The 21,815-nt window shown below is 44.1% G+C and overlaps 2 protein-coding genes across 3 annotated transcripts in view; one reads left to right on the forward strand and one right to left on the reverse strand.

The window, feature by feature from the left end:
• SLC25A26 (solute carrier family 25 member 26) overlaps window positions 1-7,035 on the forward strand; it is a 130,320-nt gene extending 123,285 nt beyond the window's left edge. For both annotated transcript variants that reach the window (XM_035106708.2, XM_060271329.1), the window contains one exon: window positions 2,991-7,035. In XM_035106708.2, coding sequence (XP_034962599.1) covers window positions 2,991-3,087 — 97 coding nt within the window. In that variant the 3' untranslated portion in view covers window positions 3,088-7,035. The remainder of the gene's footprint in view (window positions 1-2,990) is intronic.
• Window positions 7,036-7,302: 267 nt separating this feature from the next.
• The window catches only part of LRIG1 (leucine rich repeats and immunoglobulin like domains 1), a 129,187-nt gene continuing 114,674 nt past the window's right edge, over window positions 7,303-21,815 (reverse strand). Inside the window, exons 13-19 of the mRNA XM_060271328.1 lie at window positions 19,180-19,497; window positions 17,675-17,956; window positions 16,563-16,982; window positions 14,838-14,963; window positions 13,448-13,591; window positions 10,661-10,963; window positions 7,303-9,628 (exon numbers count right to left, since the gene is read on the reverse strand). Of these exons, the coding sequence (XP_060127311.1) occupies window positions 9,444-9,628; window positions 10,661-10,963; window positions 13,448-13,591; window positions 14,838-14,963; window positions 16,563-16,982; window positions 17,675-17,956; window positions 19,180-19,497 (1,778 nt within the window). The 3' untranslated portion in view covers window positions 7,303-9,443. The remainder of the gene's footprint in view (window positions 9,629-10,660; window positions 10,964-13,447; window positions 13,592-14,837; window positions 14,964-16,562; window positions 16,983-17,674; window positions 17,957-19,179; window positions 19,498-21,815) is intronic.

The following is a 21,815-nucleotide window of genomic DNA, read 5'->3' on the forward strand; positions in this document are numbered from 1 at the left end:
CATGCACAGAGTGTAGAAATAAATTATTATTATTATTATTATTATTATTATTATTATTATTATTATTATTATGTGTCATTGTGTCCTTGCTGAACAGCACCAGCTGTTGTTATATTGGCTCTTGCAGAAAGGCAGAATGTCTTTGATGGTGAGAGAGAAAGTTGAACCCCCAGCACCTCTCATGTAGAAACTTAGTCGCCCTGCATAATCAGTTATTGAATTCATGCATTTTTTGGAGAGTGCATAGACACACTCATCCCCCGCATTTAAATTTGACACATGCAGCAAAGCTTTTAAAAGTCAGGAAGCACCTTTACGCGACTGCAGCGGCCAGAATACTGATTTCAAAGAACTGGAAGGGGGAGAAAATCCCATCAGTGTTAGAATGGCAAAATAAACTCTCCGAGTTTGTAGAAGTGGCAAAATTGACGGCAATTATTAGAGGCCATACGAACCAGAAAATAATCAAAGAATGGGATGGAGTGAAGGAATACGTGAAATAATATTGTTCTGGAATTGAAATAATAATAGATAATGGGTAAAACGCATAGGGGTAAATAAGAAAAGAATAAAAGAATTAATTGGACAATTACTAAATCGGAAATAACACAGCAAGATGGAAAAAATAAAATTCTGAGATCACACACGGGCAAGGGAGAATGGGGGGGGGTTGTGGGAATTTTAAATATTATTTAGAATATAAATTTTCTAACTGTGTTGTATTTGTATATAGTAAAGAGAGTAATGATACATATTTTAATTTCAATGTAGGCAATTTAGATAATGGACCTATGTTAGAAAACGAATTCGATGTCTGTATTTTTGAAATGGAAGTTTATGTTTTTTCCTTCTTCTTTTCTTTTCTGGTTTTGAAATAAAATTTAAAAAAGAAAAAAAAAGTCAGGAAGCACCTGCTACTTATTGCCCAGCAGGTTTTGAACAGATACTCATTCAATCTCTCATAAACCAGAATGGAAAGAATTAATTATTTCAGCCAAAGAGGACTTTTCATTTGAGCCAGGATCCACCACTGGAGCTTAACGTGAGAATCTAATTTTAGTGCTGCCAGCTCATTCCAGGAAATATATTGCTGAGCATATAAAGGATTGCCTTACGTCACTCCGTGGGTCGCAACCAGCCAACATGTGCTTGGAATTAGGGAGACCCTCTTCCGTATGTCGAAGGGGTAGGATGTGAGCCAGTGTTATATATAGCCTGACAGATCCCCGCACTTCTTCTTTTTTACATTTTTGGTGTTCTCATTGGCAAATGGTTCATTCACAGGAAAGCTGGACCCAAATGAACTGGGCTGGAAGCAAACAGCCCCATTGTGTGGGAGGGGCTACATTCTAAAAAGTGACAAATCCCTTCCTGTTTGCCAGGTTGAACTTCTCCATCCCTCTTCCCCTAGATTAGGAAAGGACTGTGGCTTCCAGTCCACAATGCTACCACCTGGCCTTTGAACGAAGCCTTTACTAATGGCAGAGCTGTAGCTTTTAAATATGTCACTAGCCTTTGTATCGGTTTCCAGACCGGTAGCTGTGTTAGTTTTGTGCAGCACTGAACAACAACAGAGCCCCGTGGCACCTTAAAGACTGACAGATTTATTATGGCATAAACCTTCATGGTTTGGGCCACTTCAGCAGATGCAGATTCTTGGGTGGCAGATATATCTGTGTGGGCAGAAAGGGGGCGGAGAGGGATGTGAAAGTTGGGAGTAAAATAGCAATGAAATGCAAGAAGTCAAGTCTGTTACTGTTCACTTGTTTAAAGTATTTACAATAATGTGCTTTGCCCGAAGACTGCAGGCCAAAGATGTGTACAGTCCCAATGAGAAAGCAAACAATAACAAATACAAATTTCAGTTAGTATAAAACCACCAGTAGTGACCCCCCCCCCCAAAAAAAAATCAGTCATGCGTTGGCTGTGGTTTTAGGTGGCAACTATTGGTGACATGTGATGTCCTTTCTCTTTCCCTTCTAGATTTGTTCAGTAGCAGATTGTCCCCAAATCTGGCCTTCTTTCACTGCTTTCCCACTTTGTTGAGTTGGGTACCATAGTCTGAGAAATGCCTGATGGAAATCCTTAAGTTGTGTAGCTCCAACAGATCAGTGCCGGATTTACGTATAAGCTAAGCAAGCTATAGCTTAGGGCCCCACTCTTTTGGGGGGGCCCAAAAAAATTAAAGGAAAAAAACCCTGGATGTACATTTCCAAAATCTAAGATAAAAACATATAAAATAAAACCTACATACAGCAACAGTGTTTTGTGTTGTGTAGGCTCCTATGATGTAAGTCAGCCACGTCCAACAGATAGATCGTGATCTACCGGTAGATCACTGGACATCTGTGGTAGATCACTGGTAGATCACTGGCTCCTCCCAAAGAAGCTCAACAATTTTGGCTCCCCTAAAGAAAAGCTCAACACTTTTGCCCTGCACCCTCCAAAATGTGGCTTTCCTCCTCCCTAAAAAGCTCAACAACTTTGACCTGAACCCCCCCAAAACAGGGCTTTCCTTTCTAAAAAAAAGTTCAACAACCTTGACCTGAACCCCAAAAGGGGGGGTAGATCACTGCCAATTTTTAACTGTGAGTAGATCGCAGTCTCTTGGGAGTTGGCCACCCCTGATTGTAAGTCATGGGCCCCGTCTGCTAGCCTGCTCCCTTAAAATATCACTGGTTTGCTCATTTCTATATATAAGGTGCCTACATTCTGCAAGGATTGGTTGCAGGGCAACATGTGCAAATGGCTTTAGATACCTAGTAGGTCCATCAATTACCATATATTCAACACACAAAACAGTGACAATTTGTTGTTGACAAAGGACAGCTGGGCATATAAAGGGCCCCATTACCTCCAGTAGTTTAGGGCCTCATCAAACCTAAATCCGGCCCTGCAACAGAACAGATCAAAACGTAGGTGGTTGTATGCATCTTGATAAGAGACTTAAAATAATCTTTGCTTCTCTCTCTTTCTCTCTCTCCTCTCAGGTTGTTTGCAGGCGTTGTCCCTCGAATATCTGCCATCAGTCTTGGGGGCTTTATCTTCCTGGGGATGTATGACAAGATACGCCGTTTGCTCTTGTGAATTGGCTCTGGAACTCGAAAAGGAACAGCTGAGGTGCTGCTTCCCCCTCCCCTTCTCCTAAGGGGGGAAAAATGCGCATTTGTGAAGTTATTCATTTGCCTTCCCACAAGTTTATCTCCCCGCAGGCCCTAGGTCCTGCCTCCTGTGGCTCAGCAGCTGTTCAACAGCCTGGACTCTATTCTCACTATTATTTAAAAGAAAAGAAAAGAAAACCCTTAATTCCGTTTCCCTAGTATAAAATGTCCCTGTATGGAAACCCCTGTTCGAGTGGTGAGCTCATTGGAAGGAGCATGCCAAGAAAGGCAACTTTGGGGGGCAAACGACTCGTTTTATGGGCTCCAGCCTTGTGCCTGAAAGGCATTATTATTAGAACTCATTTAGGGAAAATGATGTGCAAATGAGAAGAACATGGCCTGCACGGCATGGAAGGAATAAAAGGAGCACTCATTTGTTTTGTGAGACCAGCATCACAGCATTTACGTTACCCCAGGCCAGCCATGCTCCAGAGGACAGAAGAAAAGAGGACAGGCACAGGGATTTCTTTCCTTAAGTGAGTGTGTGTGTGTGTGTGTGGTTTGAACCCCATTTGGAAAGTTTAGACCACTGTTCCTACCTGCAGGTGCATAGCAAGCATTCTTGCTTGGATAAGCAAGGCTGCCTTTTTTAATTAGACTCAGATTTCTCCAGTAAAAGTACAATGTTGTATTATTTTACTGTCCAACAAGGTTGCCTATGAAAATGAAACAATGCTCTTGGTTTTTCTACCTGCCTCCCACCCCACAAGCGGCACAGTCTTGCAGAACGTGAAGAAGGGGAGGGGGGTGACCAGCAGAAAGGGGGGGCGATGGGAAAGGGTGCCGTTTATAGCCTCTTTTACTTGAGGAATAGTGCAGCAAGCAAAGCAAGAATTGGTGGGCCTGTCCAGAAGGGAATGATGGGTTACAGTCTGTGCCACCGGCCCTCAGGGTAACATGGTGAGTTGGGCTTCTGATTTTTGTACGCTGCTTGGTAACCACCTGTAAGAGCAGTTTGTGAAGCTGCTTACAGAAGAAAGCCGGGCATAAAGTTTGCTATTGGCATGTCTCTGATGCCGTCCCTGAGAGATGCTCTCCGCTTTGCATCTTTGCAGCTCGGATGTAAATACACTGGGAAGGATACACCCAATGAGCCCTGCCAAAGGACTTCCAACTGTGCAAAGGGGCTTTCTCCCCTCTGTGCTGGGTGTCCATGTGTCAGGAGAACTGCATGCTGGGGGGGGGGGTGTCGTACCCAGGGCCGGATTTAGGTTTGATGAGGCCCTAAGCTACTGAAGGTAATGGGGCCCTTTACATGTCCAGCTGTCCTTTGTCAACAACAAATTGTCGCTGTTTTTTGTGTTGTATATATGCTACATGGCAATTGATGGACCTAATAGGTATCTAAAGCCATTTGCACATGTTGCCCTGCAACCAGTCCATGCAGAATGTAGGCACCCTATATATAGAAATGAGCAAACCAGTGATATTTTAGGGAGCAGGCGAGCAGGCAGGGCCCATTGCTGTATGTAGGTTTTACTTTATTTGTTTTTTATCTTATATTTCGGAAATGTACATCCAGTTTTTTTTTCTTTAATTTTTTTTGGGCCCCCAAGAGAGTGGGGCCCTAAGCTATAGCTTGTTTAGCTTATACGTAAATCCAGCACTATCGTACCACTTGGCAATTGAAATGCTTGCTTGGGCAGAACATTCGTCAGAGTGTCTCATTGAATTCTAGCCACTTACGGAAATAACACAGATTAAAGGGCAAAATGTTCATCAGGTCTTTAAAGTTTAATATTTAAACAGTCTTGGCAGTGAATTGAAAGAAGCCATTGAAGAATAATTTTTGTCACCTGCCCTTATCACAAAGCAATGATCTAGATAACGTTTGTGGCATGTTCTACCCAGGCAGGAGATAATCTGAAGTTCCAGAGGTCCTGGGAAACACACTGTTTCCCCACATAATATAGATACTTAAGTTGGAGACATAACTGCTAATTAAGTTTTCTTGTAGACACAATATTGTGCCAAAGCAGGATCAGATTTTCAGATGGAACGTTCAAGAACTGCTTTGTTGGCTTGGAGTAAATGCTTGTCTCTTCCAGCATTCCAACAGCCCTCTCTCTGTGTCTCCTAGAAAACATCCTATTTTGTTCTCATCGTCTGATGCTTGGATTTACGCTGCCTCTCAAACATGGGAGTTCTAGTCAGCTCTCATGGGCAATAGCCATAGAACTCTTCTTCAGTCATGTAATTTTTAGAATCCTGTGGCTTAAGCCATGTTGTCAACCTCTCCCCCCCCCTTTTAATTATGTCCATTACAAATATGTTAAGTGAGCTTGTATTGGATTTCAGTGATATCTACTAAGGGCTCAAGCATGCCTGGATACCAAAAATACACAATGGGCGGTCGGCAATGTCAATGGAGAAATGATCCTTGGAAGCCATTCGGCTTCCGAGGCGCGTTCAGAAACAGAAGCATTCACTTCCAGGTTTTTAGCGTTCGGCTTCCGAATTGTTCGGCTTCCGAGACATTCGAAAATTGAGGTTCCACTTTCATATGGTGAGAGAGACTGAGAGAAAGCTGAGTAGGGCATGCCATATAACACTATTGATGGTGGCAAAATGGCACACTGCCAAATCCCCCAGTCACATTTGCCCATAAGATTGGCCCATGGTGACAGAAGGAGGTGTTAGCAAAACCACCTAAAAACTTTACTTATCAATGATAATGAAAGCACAACTGTCTGCCTATTTGCTCTTAAGCAAGTTCCACTTTAGCTCAGTGAGACTTGTTCGCTAGTTACTGTAATTGTGTTTAGGATGGACTGCATATTAAAAGGGAGTTTTGCAAATCCCACTCACGTAGCAATGTGGCATTTTCTCTTAACCCCATTCATCCATCCAACAATAACCACAGACTCTAATCTAAACAGAAACCATTGATATTATAAATGGGCGTTTATTAAAGTCACTTCAATGCCATTTGTTAGGACACTTCCAATATTTTTACAATGTACTTTGTCAATGTACAACATTGTACCAAAATTTTCTAATAAATAAATAACTTTGTACACAAAAGTAATACTTCCTCTTTCACAATGCCTCTCAGAAGCAGCAGATTCACATATTTAGTGGAAGTAACAATATTATTTAAACAGTTAACAGTATGCAAAAATACAATATTTTTCAAAATGTCAGCGTGGCAAGTGTGCTTTGCATTTCCGATGATGATACCTCCCCTCCCCCTTGCATCTCTCTCTCAACTTAGCCTTTATCAGTCTACCTCTTCTTAGAAAACATATAACGTATTCCCTTTCTGTACCACCAAGAGGGAAAATGCAGTCTGATCCCCACCTCCATTGGCTACTTTTTTCCTTTTAAATGCACTGACTAGCTACACCTTGGCACTTCACATAATTAGCCACCTACCAGAAAGTGCAACTGAATCTACCATCAGGAAGTGATAGAGACAGGTAGCTGGCTAAGTTATGCATTGCTTCAAAACGGCCAGCTTCAGCTAAAAAAAAAAAGCAGATGGCAAAACTTGTCTCGAATCTTTTGTTTTTGTTACCTTTCTCCTTACACTCCTGGGTTTTGAGGGTCCTTGCTTGACAAACCCATCGTCTCCTCCAGTTGGGCTGGGTGGGAAGAAGGACCTCTTTCATTGGAGGTGCAAAATAGCCAGATGTTTGCAGGCGCTACCCAGGCTTTAAGAGATCAGTGTGTATTTCACTGGCTTTTCCATTTCGTGGAAAGCCCACAACACGCACAAACCTATATATAGTAAAATACCCACAGAAGCTAGGCCACAAACATCTAGTTGCTTCCTCTGGAGCTGCAGTAGAATAGGGTAACCTAAGTAGAATGAAGCAACGTTAACACGGGGGAGGAGCAACTTGCATGTTAATCTGGCCTTGAAACGCTGCCTTCAATGGCATTTGTTGTTGAAAGATGCTGGTGAAGGAAAATAACGCAATGCCTTCTTTAGAACTGTGAACAATCTGAGCAAGGGAACACCGGAACCATTCCAAAGACTCTGTATGTTTAGAGCTAGCTGAAGCCCACACTTGTCTCCTGCCCCATAGGCAGAATTGGGCCCAGAATCCTTACGTAAGCGCCTACAATAATCTAAATGTTCTTGCTTCCCACGTTTGCTCCTCTGAAACTGGCCTTCAAGTCATGGCTACGAATAATAAAAAAAGAGAAAACACAAAATGTCATTCTGCCCCTCTCCGTCTTAAGTCACAACCTAAATGTAACTTCATATTAGGCAGAGCCTGAACTACAGAACTTGGGCGTGGAGAGGAGAAATTTTATTCACCCAGGTGAATAAGCATCAGGAGAAGAAGCAGCACTTCTACAGACAAAAAGAACGCTCTCTAAGTTTTGAGTAGAACTTTTTCCTGTGTGTTCACATTGTTTTTTTATATTTACTTTTTAATAGTGCTTTAGGTAAATGACAGCTCTCAAAGCAGTGTTACTTTAAAAATGAAAGCAGTAGCCTAGTGTGGTTGCATCTTTTTTAAAAAAAATATGCCCTGGAGAAGCTTAAAAAAGAAAAATTCAGAGAAGTTTCTTCAAAAGCAAAAAGAGCAACTAGCTAAAAAAAATTTAGATTCAAAGCCAGAATTAAGAAAAAGAAAACCGGGTCTTTGTGTGCAAATGGATTATTCTGTGTGTCAGATTACTGTGTAAGAAAGCAACCAGGCCTTTTGAAATAGACTGTGCTAAAATGCCAGAAGGAAAAAAAATTAGTAGCTTTCAGAGCAAAATATGGTCTGCCAATCAATCCTCTTCTTCCTTATGCTTGTTTTAATGCTGTTCCACTAGTGCAGGCATAGGCAAACTGCCTTCCATATGTTTTGGGAATACAATTCCCATCATCCTTGACCACTGGTCCTGTTAGATAGGGATGATGGGAGTTGTAGTCCCAAAACATCTGGAGGGCCGAGTTGGCCTATGTCTGCACTAGTGCAATGAACGGTTTGCATTTAGATAGGCACGCGAATGTTGCAATCCTGCAGAGGGAAAGGGCTGTAGCTTGGCAGCAGAGGATCTGCTTTACTTATAAGAAGATCCTAGGTTCCATCCCCAGCATTTTCAGGTGGGGCTGGGAGTGACCCTTTTCTGAAATGCCGGAAAGCCACTCCCAGTCAGTGTAAACAGGACTGAGCTAGGTCTGCCACACGTAGGAGGCAGCTGCTTACATTCCTCCAAGGCTGTGTGCATGCTAACATTTGTTTGAAGTCAACGGGATGTGTGTGTCTGTATCCCCAGCATTCACAAGAGCTAGGATGTAGAAAGAACTTGCAGCCCTCTTCTTCCTTCACAAGCCCAACTGCACGGCATGGGAACCGCGCCAAAGTACATCTGTTTAATAATGGTACCCACACTCTCGTCTAACTCCCTTTTGTTTCAAGGAACGTATTCTTCAGACGTTCCCGGGGCACTTTTGCACCACCTCTGCCTAAGCAATGCTAAAGCAACAGAGCTCAGTTTAAAACATCCGCGGCAACAATCCTGCACGCTTACCTGGGAGCAAGCCCCACTGAACTCAGTAGGGCTTGCTTCTGAGTAGACAAAGGATTGTGCTGTAAGTGCAATATTTCTATGGGGATATTTGAACTAGCAAACCAATTCAGTACTTGCTATGAAAAGGGGGGGGGGATTTCACAATCAAGGTCTTGTTCCAGTAAGAAAAATGTACGAGTCTGTTCTTTTTTCACCTAAGGCACCACAATGATTGGGGAATTAAAAAACAACAACACAAAACAGAACACAGAAACCTAACAGCAACCTTCTAAGTGAGAAAAACCTTGTATGTTGTCATTGTATAAGTTCACTCAGTTCCATCATGCACCAAGGAATAAAATAACCTCTGTTAAAAGATATAATATAATATATATTTATATATTTAGATAGATTTTTATATATGAAAACTCTTATGTACAATTTTGTTATCAAATACTTTTCACTTTACACAAGGACCTTTTGCATTTCTGTGCTTTCTATGCAAGCTAGCGTGTGAGCCACGGATATTTCCAGGAAAGTTCGGACACTATGTACAAGCGGGTGCTGCGTTGATAAGACTTCGTTCCCCCACGCAAGCTTGCTTCATATACCTCATCTTGTTTCCTGTCTTTCTTTCTTTCTTTCCCTATTCTTTGAGGAGCTATCAGTTCAGAACTTGAGGTAGAAGTAGCTTAGATAATTTCGTGCAAAGAAAGAAATTCTGTAGGTATATATATATATATATATATATATATATATATATATATATAGGATGCTCCATTTTAATTTGCACATAGCAGTTTTCCTCAGTCTGTTCCAATCTTTTCAGTGGCTCAATTCGTGAAGGGAGTCACGTGACCTTGGTAAGTGTCCGTTGGAGAGAAGCGCCTGTTTGACTTCGCTCTCTGATAACGATAGCTCAGCAGTTCCTTTCAGATGCCTCAGTGAGCCTTCAGAAGGCAGTAGAAAGCCACAAGGCTCCAAAGATTTCGCTAAAGGCTGTGAAGAACCTGTAAAACAAAAAACAAAAAACTCCACTGTTAGCTCTCCCTCTCACATTCAGTACATGCACCAGCACATTTAGACCTAAACCAAACTTAATTAAAAAGTAATTTTAGTTACAAACGCCCATAAATCTCTACTTTAGACTTTTTACCTCCACGACTATTTGCATTTGTTGGGAGCCGTAAGCAGAGATTCAACTTCACCTCTCGGCTTTCACGTGATGCAGGGTGGTTTGCCAATTAAGAACATGTCCCACAATTTCCTGCAAGAGTTTCCAGGATGCGAACTCCATTCCAGATTGGATGCAACACAAACACTGGTTGCTAGAGTCACCAAGGCCACCATCAGGTCAGAATGCACCCCAGATTCTTTGGTGATGTTGCAGGGACGCAGCCATTGTCTCATTTTAGGCACTTCTCTCCTGTGCCTCCCAACCAGCAATGTTCTGGATGCTCCTCCACCCCGCAAGATTCCAAGCTACAAGACTAGAGTGTCCTGGTTTTTGGTAATGTTACATTCCCACAAAAGGTCCTGTGGAAATATATTTGGGGCTGCTTGCCTGACGGCCTGTGTGACTCCAGAACCCAAGTTGTACATAGGAACGCGACTCTTAAGGGGATCGTTTGCAAGAGCAGTATGGGCGTATAAGAATTAGGATCTACATTACATCCATTTTCCAAAACCTTAACAGGTAGGTGTGATTTACTAGAGGAGGAATAGAGAACCTGTGGGCTTTCCAGGTGCTGCTGGACACCAGCTCCCATCAATTCCGATTACTGGCCATGCTGACTAGGGCTGGAGTTCAACAACATCTGGAGGGCCACAGGTGTTCCCATCCCTTTACTGGAGCACCTGGAAAAGTATCAATAGAATTGTAAAATGGGAAGAGACAATGAGGGTCACCTGGCCCAACCCCCTGCAATGCAGGAACCTTTTTGCCCAACGTGGGCTTGAACCCACGACCCCGAAATTAGGAGTCTCATGCTCTACTGACTGTAATAGCAGGCGTGTCAAAGAGATTAAAAAAACACACACACCTTTGCTGTCCGGCTGAGGCGGTGTGCCTGGGCTAGCAGCTGGCATCCTGTCGTGATTACTGGGGTAGATGGTACTGCTGCCATCTGATTTTCTGCTGCTTGCGCTCCCGTTGCACTTTAGAGGACCTTGACGGTTAGCAGTAGGTATGCTGTCCTGCCTGCTCGACTCTCTGCTTTTGGAAGCATTGGGAGGCACAGTCTCTGTAGGCAGAGAGCCATAATCTGGATCCTTGGAGTAAATGGTGACGCTCATGCTGTCCGTACTCCCACTGCAGTCAGTACACACAACTGGCAAGCTGTAGCCTGGAGGGAGAAAAGGCAGGTTATTATTGTGTTTTTAAAAAGCAACAATGACTCTGAATTTTGGGGCAAAAATGCTTCAGACAGAATAGGCAATGGTGGCTTCATTGACTGACTTGTCTTATTACAGTGGTACCTCTACTTACGAATGTTTCTACTTACGAACGGAGCTCCGTCCGCCATCTTGGATGCGGTTTAGATAGGATTGTTTTCTACTTACGAATTTTTAGATAGGGTTGCTTCGACTTACGAATTTTTTCTCCCAATGCATTCCTATGGGATTCGACTTACCATTTTTCCGACTTACAAATATGCGTTCGGAACGCATTAAATTCGTAAGTAGAGGTACCACTGTATATGCCCTTTCGTTCCTCACCATAGCTAGGATTAGGCATATGCTGTAATTCTGAAAGCTAAGCTTCTTGGGAAGCTAAATTATTTTAAGCAAAAAGGAAAGCTCTGTCCCTCATGATGGCAAATGCTATGAAGTTACTGCTCTAGTGGAATATCAGAAGCCGAGGCAGTTACTGAGTAAAATTTGCACAGGTCAAACACGGGATCACGATACTCTGAACAGTTTCTTGCCTCTCCTTTTGAATTACAAAGAATAAGCCACGTGTTGCACTTAATTTTCAAAACAGCGCACGTCGCAGAACCCAGCTTTTTGTGGAGCAGAATTTGGGTGGCCTTCATGCTAATGCATCATCTCCATCACAGCACAAGAAAGGAAATAGATGATGATTCAGGCACCTGGTTCTCTGATGGTCAGATAAAAAATAGTAGAGGAAGGGCATGATGTGAAGCAGGAAAACAGCAGTCCTCCACCTGCCTGCTGCTTTTCAACTGCTACTCTTCTTTTGCAGACCCCCCCCCCCCCTCAAGGGGGAATTAAATATGTGTGTTTAGAAGGGAAGAGACTGCAAAATTGGTACGCAGGACAAGTCTTAAGCACCCTTCCTCCTACCCACAACTTCTCTACCCATTTCTGCCATTTTGCTGCTCTTCAGAGGAGACCAAAATCTTTGCCATTATATAGTGCATGTTTACATTTTTATTTGCTTGCAGTTCAACTGTGACCTATTAATTGGGTACAATCACGGGCCAATACAACCTTCTGCAAACCTGAGAATTACACTTAAAAGAGTTCAGCACAGCCCAGAAGCTGCTTATCCTTGCCAAGGAGAAGTGAGTAAATAGAAGGTATTACTGAGCCATTCTCGATTATAGCCTTTACAGAGATTCTCTCATGCCACTGTCACTGCAAGGGGCAGGACCCACAAATAGGCATGAGGAATAATCTTATATAGCTCTTTGCTCATTTTGGTGAGTAACTCCCTAAACAATTCATGCTCTCTTGATTTCAGACAAAATAGTAATAATATGCTGCTTTCACAGCTGTTAAGACAACTGCTACTTACGAATGAAGGTGGCAAGAAAATCTAGTTGGAAACCAGGAAAGGTGGGATTTTAAATGAAGTGTGTATATAACTGTTTCAATAAATATAAAATAAAAAAATTTCCCTGAATGTCTAAGAAAAGGCTGCTTTGATGTGCTGGTGGTCTTTATTAAAGTGAATTTTTCAAAATACTTCCGCAGATTAATAATCCAGAATGCGGCGGCTAGACTGGTGACTGGGAGTGACCGCCGGGACCATATAACACCGGTCTTGAGAGATCTGCATTGGTTCCCAGTACATATCCGAACACAATTCAAAATGTTCGTGCTGACATTTAAAGCCCAAAACGGCCTCGGTCCTGAAGGAGCGTCTCCACCCCCATCATTCAGCCCAGACACTGAGATCCAGCGCCAAGGGCCTTCTGGCGGTTCCCTCATTGCGAGAAGTGAGGTTACAGGGAACCAGACAGAGGGCCTTCTCGGTAGTGGCACCCGCCCTGTGGAACGCCCTCCCATCAGATGTCAAGGAAATAAGCAGCCATCCTATTTTCAAAAGACATCTGAAGGCAGCCCTGTTTAGGGAAGTTTTTAATATTCAATGCTGTATTGTTTTTAACACTTGATTAGGAGCCTCCCATGGGACCCAGGTGGCGCTGTGGTTAAACCACTGAGCCTAGGGCTTGCTGATCAGAAGGTCGGCGGTTCGAATCCCTGTGACGGGGTGAGCTCCCGTTGCTTGGTCCAAGCTCCTGCCAACCTAGCAGTTCGAAAGCACGTCAAAATGCAAGTAGATAAATAGGAACCGCTACAGCGGGAAGGTAAACGGTGTTTCCATGTGCTGCTCTGGTTTGCCAGAAGCGGCTTTGTCATGCTGGCCACATGACCTGGAAGCTATACGCCGGCTCCCTCGGCCAATAATGCGAGATGAGCGCGCAACCCCAGAGTCGGTCACGACTGGACCTAACGGTCAGGGGTCCCTTTACCTTAGGAGCCTCCCAGAGTGGCTGGGGAAACTCAGCCAGATGGGCAGGGTATAAATATTATTATTATTATTATTATTATTATTATTATTATTATTATTAGTTCCATACCTGTCTTATCTACAACGAGTGCCCTGTCAGCTATATCATCTCCTTTCCAAACTTCCTTATTGTATCCTAAGCAGAGCTTTGGCTGTCGGTAAACAGGGTGAGCATCGACTTCTGCATCTTGCGCTGCATTGGTCTGGCAAACCCCTGCAACAAAATGACAAAGTGACCAGATGTACAAAGGTCTGCAGATAAGAAAGATAAATACATTAGCAGTCCGAATCTATGGAAAGGGAAAACTAGAGGTCCACAAAACTGGTGTGGCTCACTCAGTTTGCCTTTGTGTTTGTGGGCCGAGGAAAGGATAAGTGGACACCCATCCCTGCCAGCAAAGCTCCTGTCATTTTCCATCTGTATTGTTTACAAATAGTGATCCTCTCTACAGTCATACCTCGGTTTAAGTACGCCTCAGTTTGAGTATTTTCAGTTTAAGTACTCCGCGGACCTGTCTGGAACGGATTAATCCCCTTTCCATTACTTTCAATTGGAAAGTTCGCTTCAGGTTAAGTACACTTCAGGTTAAGTACAGACTTCCGGAACCAATTGTGTTTGTAAACCGAGGTACCACTGTAATGTGTATACAATTATGACAAACCAATCCCAATCTCCTTTTTTAAAAAACAAAACAAACCTCCCCTATAAGTAGACATGCTGGACCTGCAAAAGTTTCAGTGGAACTGAATTTTTCCACCCTAGATTCCAACAGAATACTCAGATGTGAACCACCAAAGGTCAGTTTGGTGCCAAAACCTCTCCATGCACACACAGTGAAAAGCTAATGTAGCCGGGAACATCTGCTCAGAAGTCATAGTTTGGTCATCTTTTATCTGTAAGCTATAAAAATTATAGGAGCTCTTCGATGTCTTATACTATTACTAATGAAGCATGTCTTATGTGCTTCAACAGTTCTTCATGCAGAAAAGTAGCAGTTTTGAGAAAGATTTTAAGCCTAGCTCTGCCCTTGTTATGTAGCTAGTTCTCTACGTGCAGGAATGTTTGTCATAGGAGAACTCCCAAAAATTCACACACACACCAACCTTCAGTCTGAAATGGGACAGCCCAAGAAGGAATGGACCATGTAATTTCATTGAATGCAGTGAAAATAGTCCCTTAAGACTATAATTCTATACCCGTTTGCCTGAGATTAAATTCAATTAAACTCAGTGGGATAAGTGGACAGACATATATCATAGGGGTGACAAACGTTTGGCCCTCAAAAAGTGGTTAGACTCCAGCTCGCATCAGCCTCAGTCAGCATGGCCAATGCTCAGGGATGATGGAAGCCGTAATCCAGCAAATACTTGTAGGGCCTCCCATCCTTGATGTATAGGATTGCATTATAAGAGAAGCAAAAGGAGTACAGTGTTGCCAGACAGCAGAGTTCCTCCCATACCATTGCTCTGTATGTGTCCATTGGGCTGTTGGACATTCTCCACTCTGGCCACCGCTTCTTGCCGTTCTGAAAGTGTCCCTTGGGAGGACAGATAGCTTGGCACATCAGGTGGCACAATGGTTTCATCTGGAAATACAGGGAAAGGAGACAAAAGCGAAGGACCGGCTTTAGAGCACAAGATCGGTGTTGAAACTAGAGAAAAGACTAGATCTGGACATTGCTTGTGTACTTGGTTACAGTCCATCTTAGAACCAGGGTATTCAGGAGCAATTTGATCAAGTTTGGGAGACTAAATAGGAGGACTTCTTTTGCTCTTTGAATGAAAATTTGCCCTTGGTCCTCTTTAGAGATTTAGTATCTGCAGAGAACAGTATTCTGGAAACATATCTGGTACCCTGGTGCTCCCCCAAATCACTTTTATGCTCACACTTTTTTGCTCCTGTTAAATCTTCCAGCTGTTCTCTGACTGAACAGATTCTAACATTTCATCACAGGGAATATCTCCAAGCTCCTCAGCCCAATGTTTTTTACTCAGCAATATCAACACAAGTTACGTATATTAAACTTGTTCCGTTTTCAGGCTTCCCATTGGCATCTGTCTAGCCATTGCTGGGAAAAGGATGCTGGTCTGGCGATGCCTTTGGTCTGATTCAGTAAGAGTCTCATGTTCTTAAGTCATGGAGATATTCCCACTACTTTAGTTCAAAAGAGGGCATGCAGTTAGCTTTACCTGCTGACTCAATCACGGCCCACAAAAACAGCTGACGAGTACTCAGTGGATATGTCAGAGAACAAGATGTGTCTCCCTTCAAAACCTAGCAGGCCTTCTTATGCGGGGATTGTGTTTCAAGAGCTGGAGCTCTTGCCAGAGCCAAAAAGTTTTATTACAGATCATACAGCCAGCAACTTATTTCTGCTGGTTTTATTCTAGAGTGTACCAACACGGTTCTAAAATATGGGTCACGTGTCATTGTTTCTCAAGTGGTTCCTGGATGGTGCAGCCCTCGCTTCTGAGAAGCACCTCCCTTTCGGTTGGCAGGCATGGCCTCCTGGAAGAGCTCCCAGAAGGGCCCTGCCCGGCTAGCTGACAGCAACTTTCTGGCAGTGCTTGTAACTGAGTTGTTGCAACACTGCTTTTGAGTTTTCACTTGAGCAGCTTGTTTCCTCGGTACTATTTCAGGCAGGAGCTTGACCGCAGCTGCAGTTGTGCCCCAACCTCAAAAAGCTGGAGGATAAGAACTTTTTATGTTATCATTTTTATCATTCGCGTTTGCTTTTTTTGCATTTATGATGCTGATTTTTGTTGGTGTGCCACCCAGAAACCCAACAGGATTAAGGGAAGTCTGTGAGTGTTTTAATAAATAAATAAACTGGGTGTTCTGGAGGAGAGACAGACACCCAAGAACATTTAGGGAAATGCTGGGCATTTAGCCAAACAACAGGTAAAAAACAAAAAACAAAAAATGCTGGCAGTACAAGGGGCTACATTCTAGGTTTGCAAAATTCCTGGGCAGTACGAAGAGGCGTGAGAACCAGGACCCTGCCTGTAAACCATGCAAACGGTGAACAATTCCACTTGGGATACCTGGAAGCACTCTCTGTATCTGCAGTAAAGTAAGCCAGCTATGAATGCTGGTTACACGACGGGGGGGTGCTTCAAAAACGAGCCCCTTTTGATATGTTTCTGGTTACAAAAGGAAAAAGAAAAAGAGACTCTGGGCCTACCTGTGTTTGTGACACTGTATTCTTCGCTCTTCTTCCTGGTTTGATAGATGATGCACACCCAAACCAGAGACGTCAACACAATGCTGCAGACCACAGCAATGATGATGATCCCAACGGTGGTGCTGTCTTTTCGGCAGCCAAGCAAGGGCAGCACGCTCACTTGGCTGTGCGCCCGTTCGGTCCCAACAGTGTTCGATATCTCACAGGTGTATTTCCCGGCATCTTCCATCACAACGTTCCGGACGATAAGCAGCTGCTTGCCTGGGGTAAAGTGATGCCGTTCAGTGACCAGCAGAGACTGATCGCCCTTCAGCCATGTAATGCGTGGAGGTGGACTTCCTGTCACTTTGCACTGCAGGACCACAGTTTCGCCCACAGATACAACACGATCTTCCAGTGGGTGAACCAAGCTCGGAGTCTCTGTAAGGATCCATGGAGAGAGATGTCAAGCCTACAGAAGATTATGCTACGGCCTCTCGAATTAACAGCACAGTTATGAAACGAAGGCTTTGGACAACAGAGTGTTCTTTAAGAAACCTGAACTCGCTCAGTTCTGGGCTGCCTTTCTGCCTTTCCTTGCAACAAATAGTAACGGCTGAGGTATACCTCTCAATAAACTCTCCATGGTAAGGAAAGAGGGTTTCCACTCCCCCCCAATAAATATGCAGCTACAGGTGTATGTGTGCACATCTAAGTGTATGCAAACACCACAGACTCAAAAAGGCTGCAATAATAGCACCACAACACTCTTCCCACCTAGCCCCAAAAGAGAAGCAAGGCACGATACTATAAATCAGCCAGGTTACAAGCCTAACAACAGGGAACTGACAGTGATATAGCAGCAGAAACTTCCTGGGTTTCAGGTATTGTAACTTTCTGACTTCTGGTGCATTGATACATATCTCCAAGGTTCTATATTCCAAGGAAACCAAACTTGTTTTCTGATAAATACTGTCCAAAAACCCCAGGCCCCAGCCCACAAATTCTTATAACCCCTCCTTATCATCCTCTGCCCATTCCAAAGAGTCCTCTAAAGGGACATCAGTATAAAATTAATGCATCTGCAATGAATTGCCCAGACTTCCCCTCCCAAAGGAAGCAAATTTCCTTACCTAGCACAGTCAGGGTAGCATTTGCTGACACAGAACCAGCGGAATTCTGAGCAGTGCAGCTGTAAATCCCCATATCCTCTATCTTCACATCTGTGATGAAGAAGACATCATCCTCAGGCATGACGTGCATCCGGCGCTCGCGAGCTGCAGGGAAGTCAGTGCCTCCATCTTTCTGCCAAGCAATCTCTGGGGTTGGGTGACCTTCGGCAGCACATTCCAACCGGGCTGTTGTCCCCGTCCGGGCTGCAATGTCATGGGGAGTTTTGAGGAACGATGGCAACACTGTGAGGGACAAGGAGAATTGAGAGTAGCAGAGATTCTTGAAGAACAGCAGCCATCATGCTTCCAACGTTAGAATTTAAAATCTATCCAGCGTCGTCGTTGGCATTTGCCTGCCTCGAGAGACAATGGAGTGCGCCTCCGGGAATGGAGTCAAACCACTGCGTTAGCAGTGCTGGTCCTAGGCTGCCCAGATGCCAAAACCACCCTCTCAATGTCGGTGATGTAATCCAAAGAAAAACAGAGCAATAGGTTTGGCACCAGCTTGGCTGCAGGAGTTGCCGGGAAGGAGGCGTAAAAAGCGCCATCCAACCATCTTAGGGCCTCCACTCTGGATTTGTGTAGGGTTTGCCTTTTCTTCTCCCCAAAATAGCCTGTAAGCCAGTGGAGGTTTAGGATCAGAGTTTTCCTTCTCCTAGATCGGCTATCTTCCCAGGATGACAAGCCTCACTTACTCCTCTCTCCCCTCTCCAGCATGTGCAGAAGCCACCTTCTTGACTGTGGCACCCATTATCGGTCTCATCTGCACAATCCACCGGAGCCTATCTTTGCATGCAGGGGAAGTCCCTAACTCACCGAGAGTTTGGGACCCATCGGCTACCCTCACTTGGTTTAGCTAGCCAGTCGAAACTGCTCTAGGGTGTAGCTGCTGTTGCACGCTGACTTCTAGGAGTCACGGGTGAGAGCTGAGTGCAGGGTGGGGACCAAAGGTGAACAAACTACCTCCAAAAGGAATACGCTATGTAATACTTTCACGTGTCAGGGAAGGGTGCAAACTATAGTTCAGGGGTGGCCAACTCCCAAGAGACTGCGATCTACTCACAGAGTTAAAAACTGGCAGTGATCTACCCCCTTTTGGGAGGTTCAGGTCAAAGTTGTTGAGCTTTTTCAGGGAGGGGGTAAAATGTAAAATGTTGAGCTTTTTTTAGGGGAGCCACAGTTGTTCAGCTTCTTTGTGGGGAGCCAGTGATCTACCAGAGATGTCCAGTGATCTACCAGTAGATCACGATCTACCTGTTGGACATGCCTGCTATAGTTTATAAAAGCATCCTGATGCATTTTGAGTCATTGCTCTTCTTCAGGGCATTAGTTTTTTTAAACACAGGCTGACCTGCCCTTTGGGCATGTGTGCTCTCCCTCTTTTTTGGTCACCATGCTTTAAAATTAATCTCCAAAATTTTAGATGGTTATGCAATTTCAGCCCTAGCTATGAAATTCTCACTCACCATTCACTGTGAGCTGAGCTTTGTGAGAATAGGTAGAGCCAAAATGATTGGTGATGATGCACTGGTAGCACCCCTTGTGGTTGAAAGAGACATGGCGCAGATGCAGAATGGTGGTGAACCACACCACACCATCTCTGGTCCGGACATGGGCAAAGTTCTCCATCTCGGCATGGTGCAGAATTTCATTGTCCTTCTTCCAGGCAAAGGTCATGGGGGAACTACTGCTGCTGACTGCCGAGCAGGTGAAGCGGATGCTCTTGCCAAGAACGGCCATTGTAGTTTCCGGCTCAACGATGATTTTGGGCTTGGGGAAATCCTCTGAGAAAAGAAAACAGAATGCCAAAGCATTTTCCATTTAGAAAGATGCCGTGGCCACGGGGCATTCGAATTTCAGCACCTTCCCAAGGTGTTAAGAGTCAAGTTTTCCCATGTGGAAGAGCGCTAAGAAAAGCTGTTCTTCATCCAATTCCTGGCCATGCGATTCAAATGCAGCAAAATGCTCTATACCTACAAATAATACGAGCCATGCATAATTAGTGTTTTCCCATTGTAGTCTCACTTTACCGTAAATTATAAACTGAACAATTCTCGGGTTTATGGAGACGTGTGATTGCCTGTTTGCATAAATGAAGCAATAGGCAGCACCCAAAATACCAGAAGGAATACCAAAGCAAATCTTCCGAATGCAGGGCGTGAGCTAGATATAATACCAAATGGGAGACACATGGCAAAAAGGATTGCCATCAATCCTTTGGGTGAAAGGAGAAACCAATGCTTTCTACTGACTTACAACTGAACCATCTGGCCAATTTATTTTAGGAAGGGGGCGGGGAAATTCCAAGGTACGCAGAAACATATATATATATATATATATATATATATATATATATATATATGCATGCACGCACCACCTTATTTCCATCTTCCGTCAGCTGGTCCCTGAGAGATGCCCTCCAATTGCTGCTACCACAGGCTGACAATGTTAATTTGTTAAGAGTTACAGCAACTGTTGCAATTAATGTCACCAGTGACAAGTGCTGACAGGCAGGATAGCATCCTGGCACAAAGACGTCGAAGGAACGGCAGATGTAGCTGGTTGTCACCCTTCCAAGGCAAAGAGGCTTCTGCTCTTGAGGCCTGACATTGAGGGCTATTTGGTTTAGCTGAGTTCCAAGCAGCTTAATTTATTAGTCACACAAAAGGCATCTCTGATTTCAACGTTGAACGTTTTCCCCCACCCAAAAAACACAGCCATTACCAATGGAATGGGGAAACTCAATGGGCAGATTAAATCTGAATGGGATTCAGTGGTGAAAGAGGTTTGGAATGCCAACATATTACATTATTAAAGGCAGCCTGAGAGCAATTCCGAAAGATGGAGAATGCACATAGTAGAGTTTTCCCCTTCCCAAACAGTAGGAGTGTGGACTCCAGCGCCCTTCCAAATGTTGTTGGACTACCAGCACTCAAGAATGATGGGTGTTGCAGTCCAATATCAATAGGAAAGGCCAGTTTCCCCACTCCAGCTGAATTACTTCAGATTACATAGTGTGTGTGTGTGTGTGTGTAGGAGGGGACAACCTCCCCAAAAGGCTGGCATGTCAGAGGGAAAGGCTTTCATCTATGACATAATCGATCACACGGTATTTTTGTGCGTCTGAGTTGGCCCCGCGGGAATGACACAAGAGAAAATAAGATTATAGAGCTCACAGTGATCTCAGCGTCCAAATACCTGAATAGGTGTGATAAAGGAGGGTGATTTTAAGATTCACCAACACCAGTGGAAGAAAAGCAACAAGCAACTCATGTGAAAGGATGCAGAAAACTGACATAGGGCGCGTTCTCTTTCTTGTTGCCTTCACCCCTAACTGTTGAGAACAGCTGAACAATGGAAGAGACTACAGTACTCAGATAATTTGTGGAATCTCCATCCCAGGATTCAATTTTTTTTAAGGCACCGATGGATGAAGACCCACTGAAATGGTTTGACTTGAGGGCCTAGGGAGGCAGGGAAGCCTTCTACTGAAGAGGGAGTAGATTGGGTTACTCTCAAAATCCCTCTCTACTTCGTAATTGAATTAACGCCAGTCTGGCAAGTCAGGGGCAAGTTCCATCAGCTATGAAATGTAGCAAATGCCACACGCAGACAGGCAAACGGTCAGTTCAGTGCAGTTCAATATAGTAACTGACTTGTAACAGGAGCCTCAGGTGGAGTTGAGAAAAGGCCTGCCTGCCCATTCACCCTCTGGCATGTGGTCCCAGCTTCTAAGACTCTCTAAACACTATTTCCCAATTTCATCTTCTCCCTCTCTCTCCCAGCTCCCACCAGTTAGAGCAATCCTGGCAGTTGCTGCTGAGCCAGGCATTGTGCCAGAACTACGTCGGTCTGGGTTTGCCAGGGCTGAGAGCATAAGGCTGCCTGTATTGCTGAGAAGTGGAGATCTATATTAACCCACATTCTCCAACCTGGTTCCCTTCAAAGGTTTTCGACTACAACTGCTACCAGCCCGACCTAGCACAGCAAAGCTGTTCTTAGTCCAAAACACATGGAGGACACCAGCTTGGGAAAGGCTGTGACAGGCCCTTTGCTCTTAGAGTTTGGGAAGCATAACCGTAACCTCTCATTTACGTTCTTA

Source organism: Zootoca vivipara, chromosome 2 (assembly GCF_963506605.1).
Source record: "Zootoca vivipara chromosome 2, rZooViv1.1, whole genome shotgun sequence".
Lineage (NCBI taxonomy): Eukaryota > Metazoa > Chordata > Lepidosauria > Squamata > Lacertidae > Zootoca > Zootoca vivipara.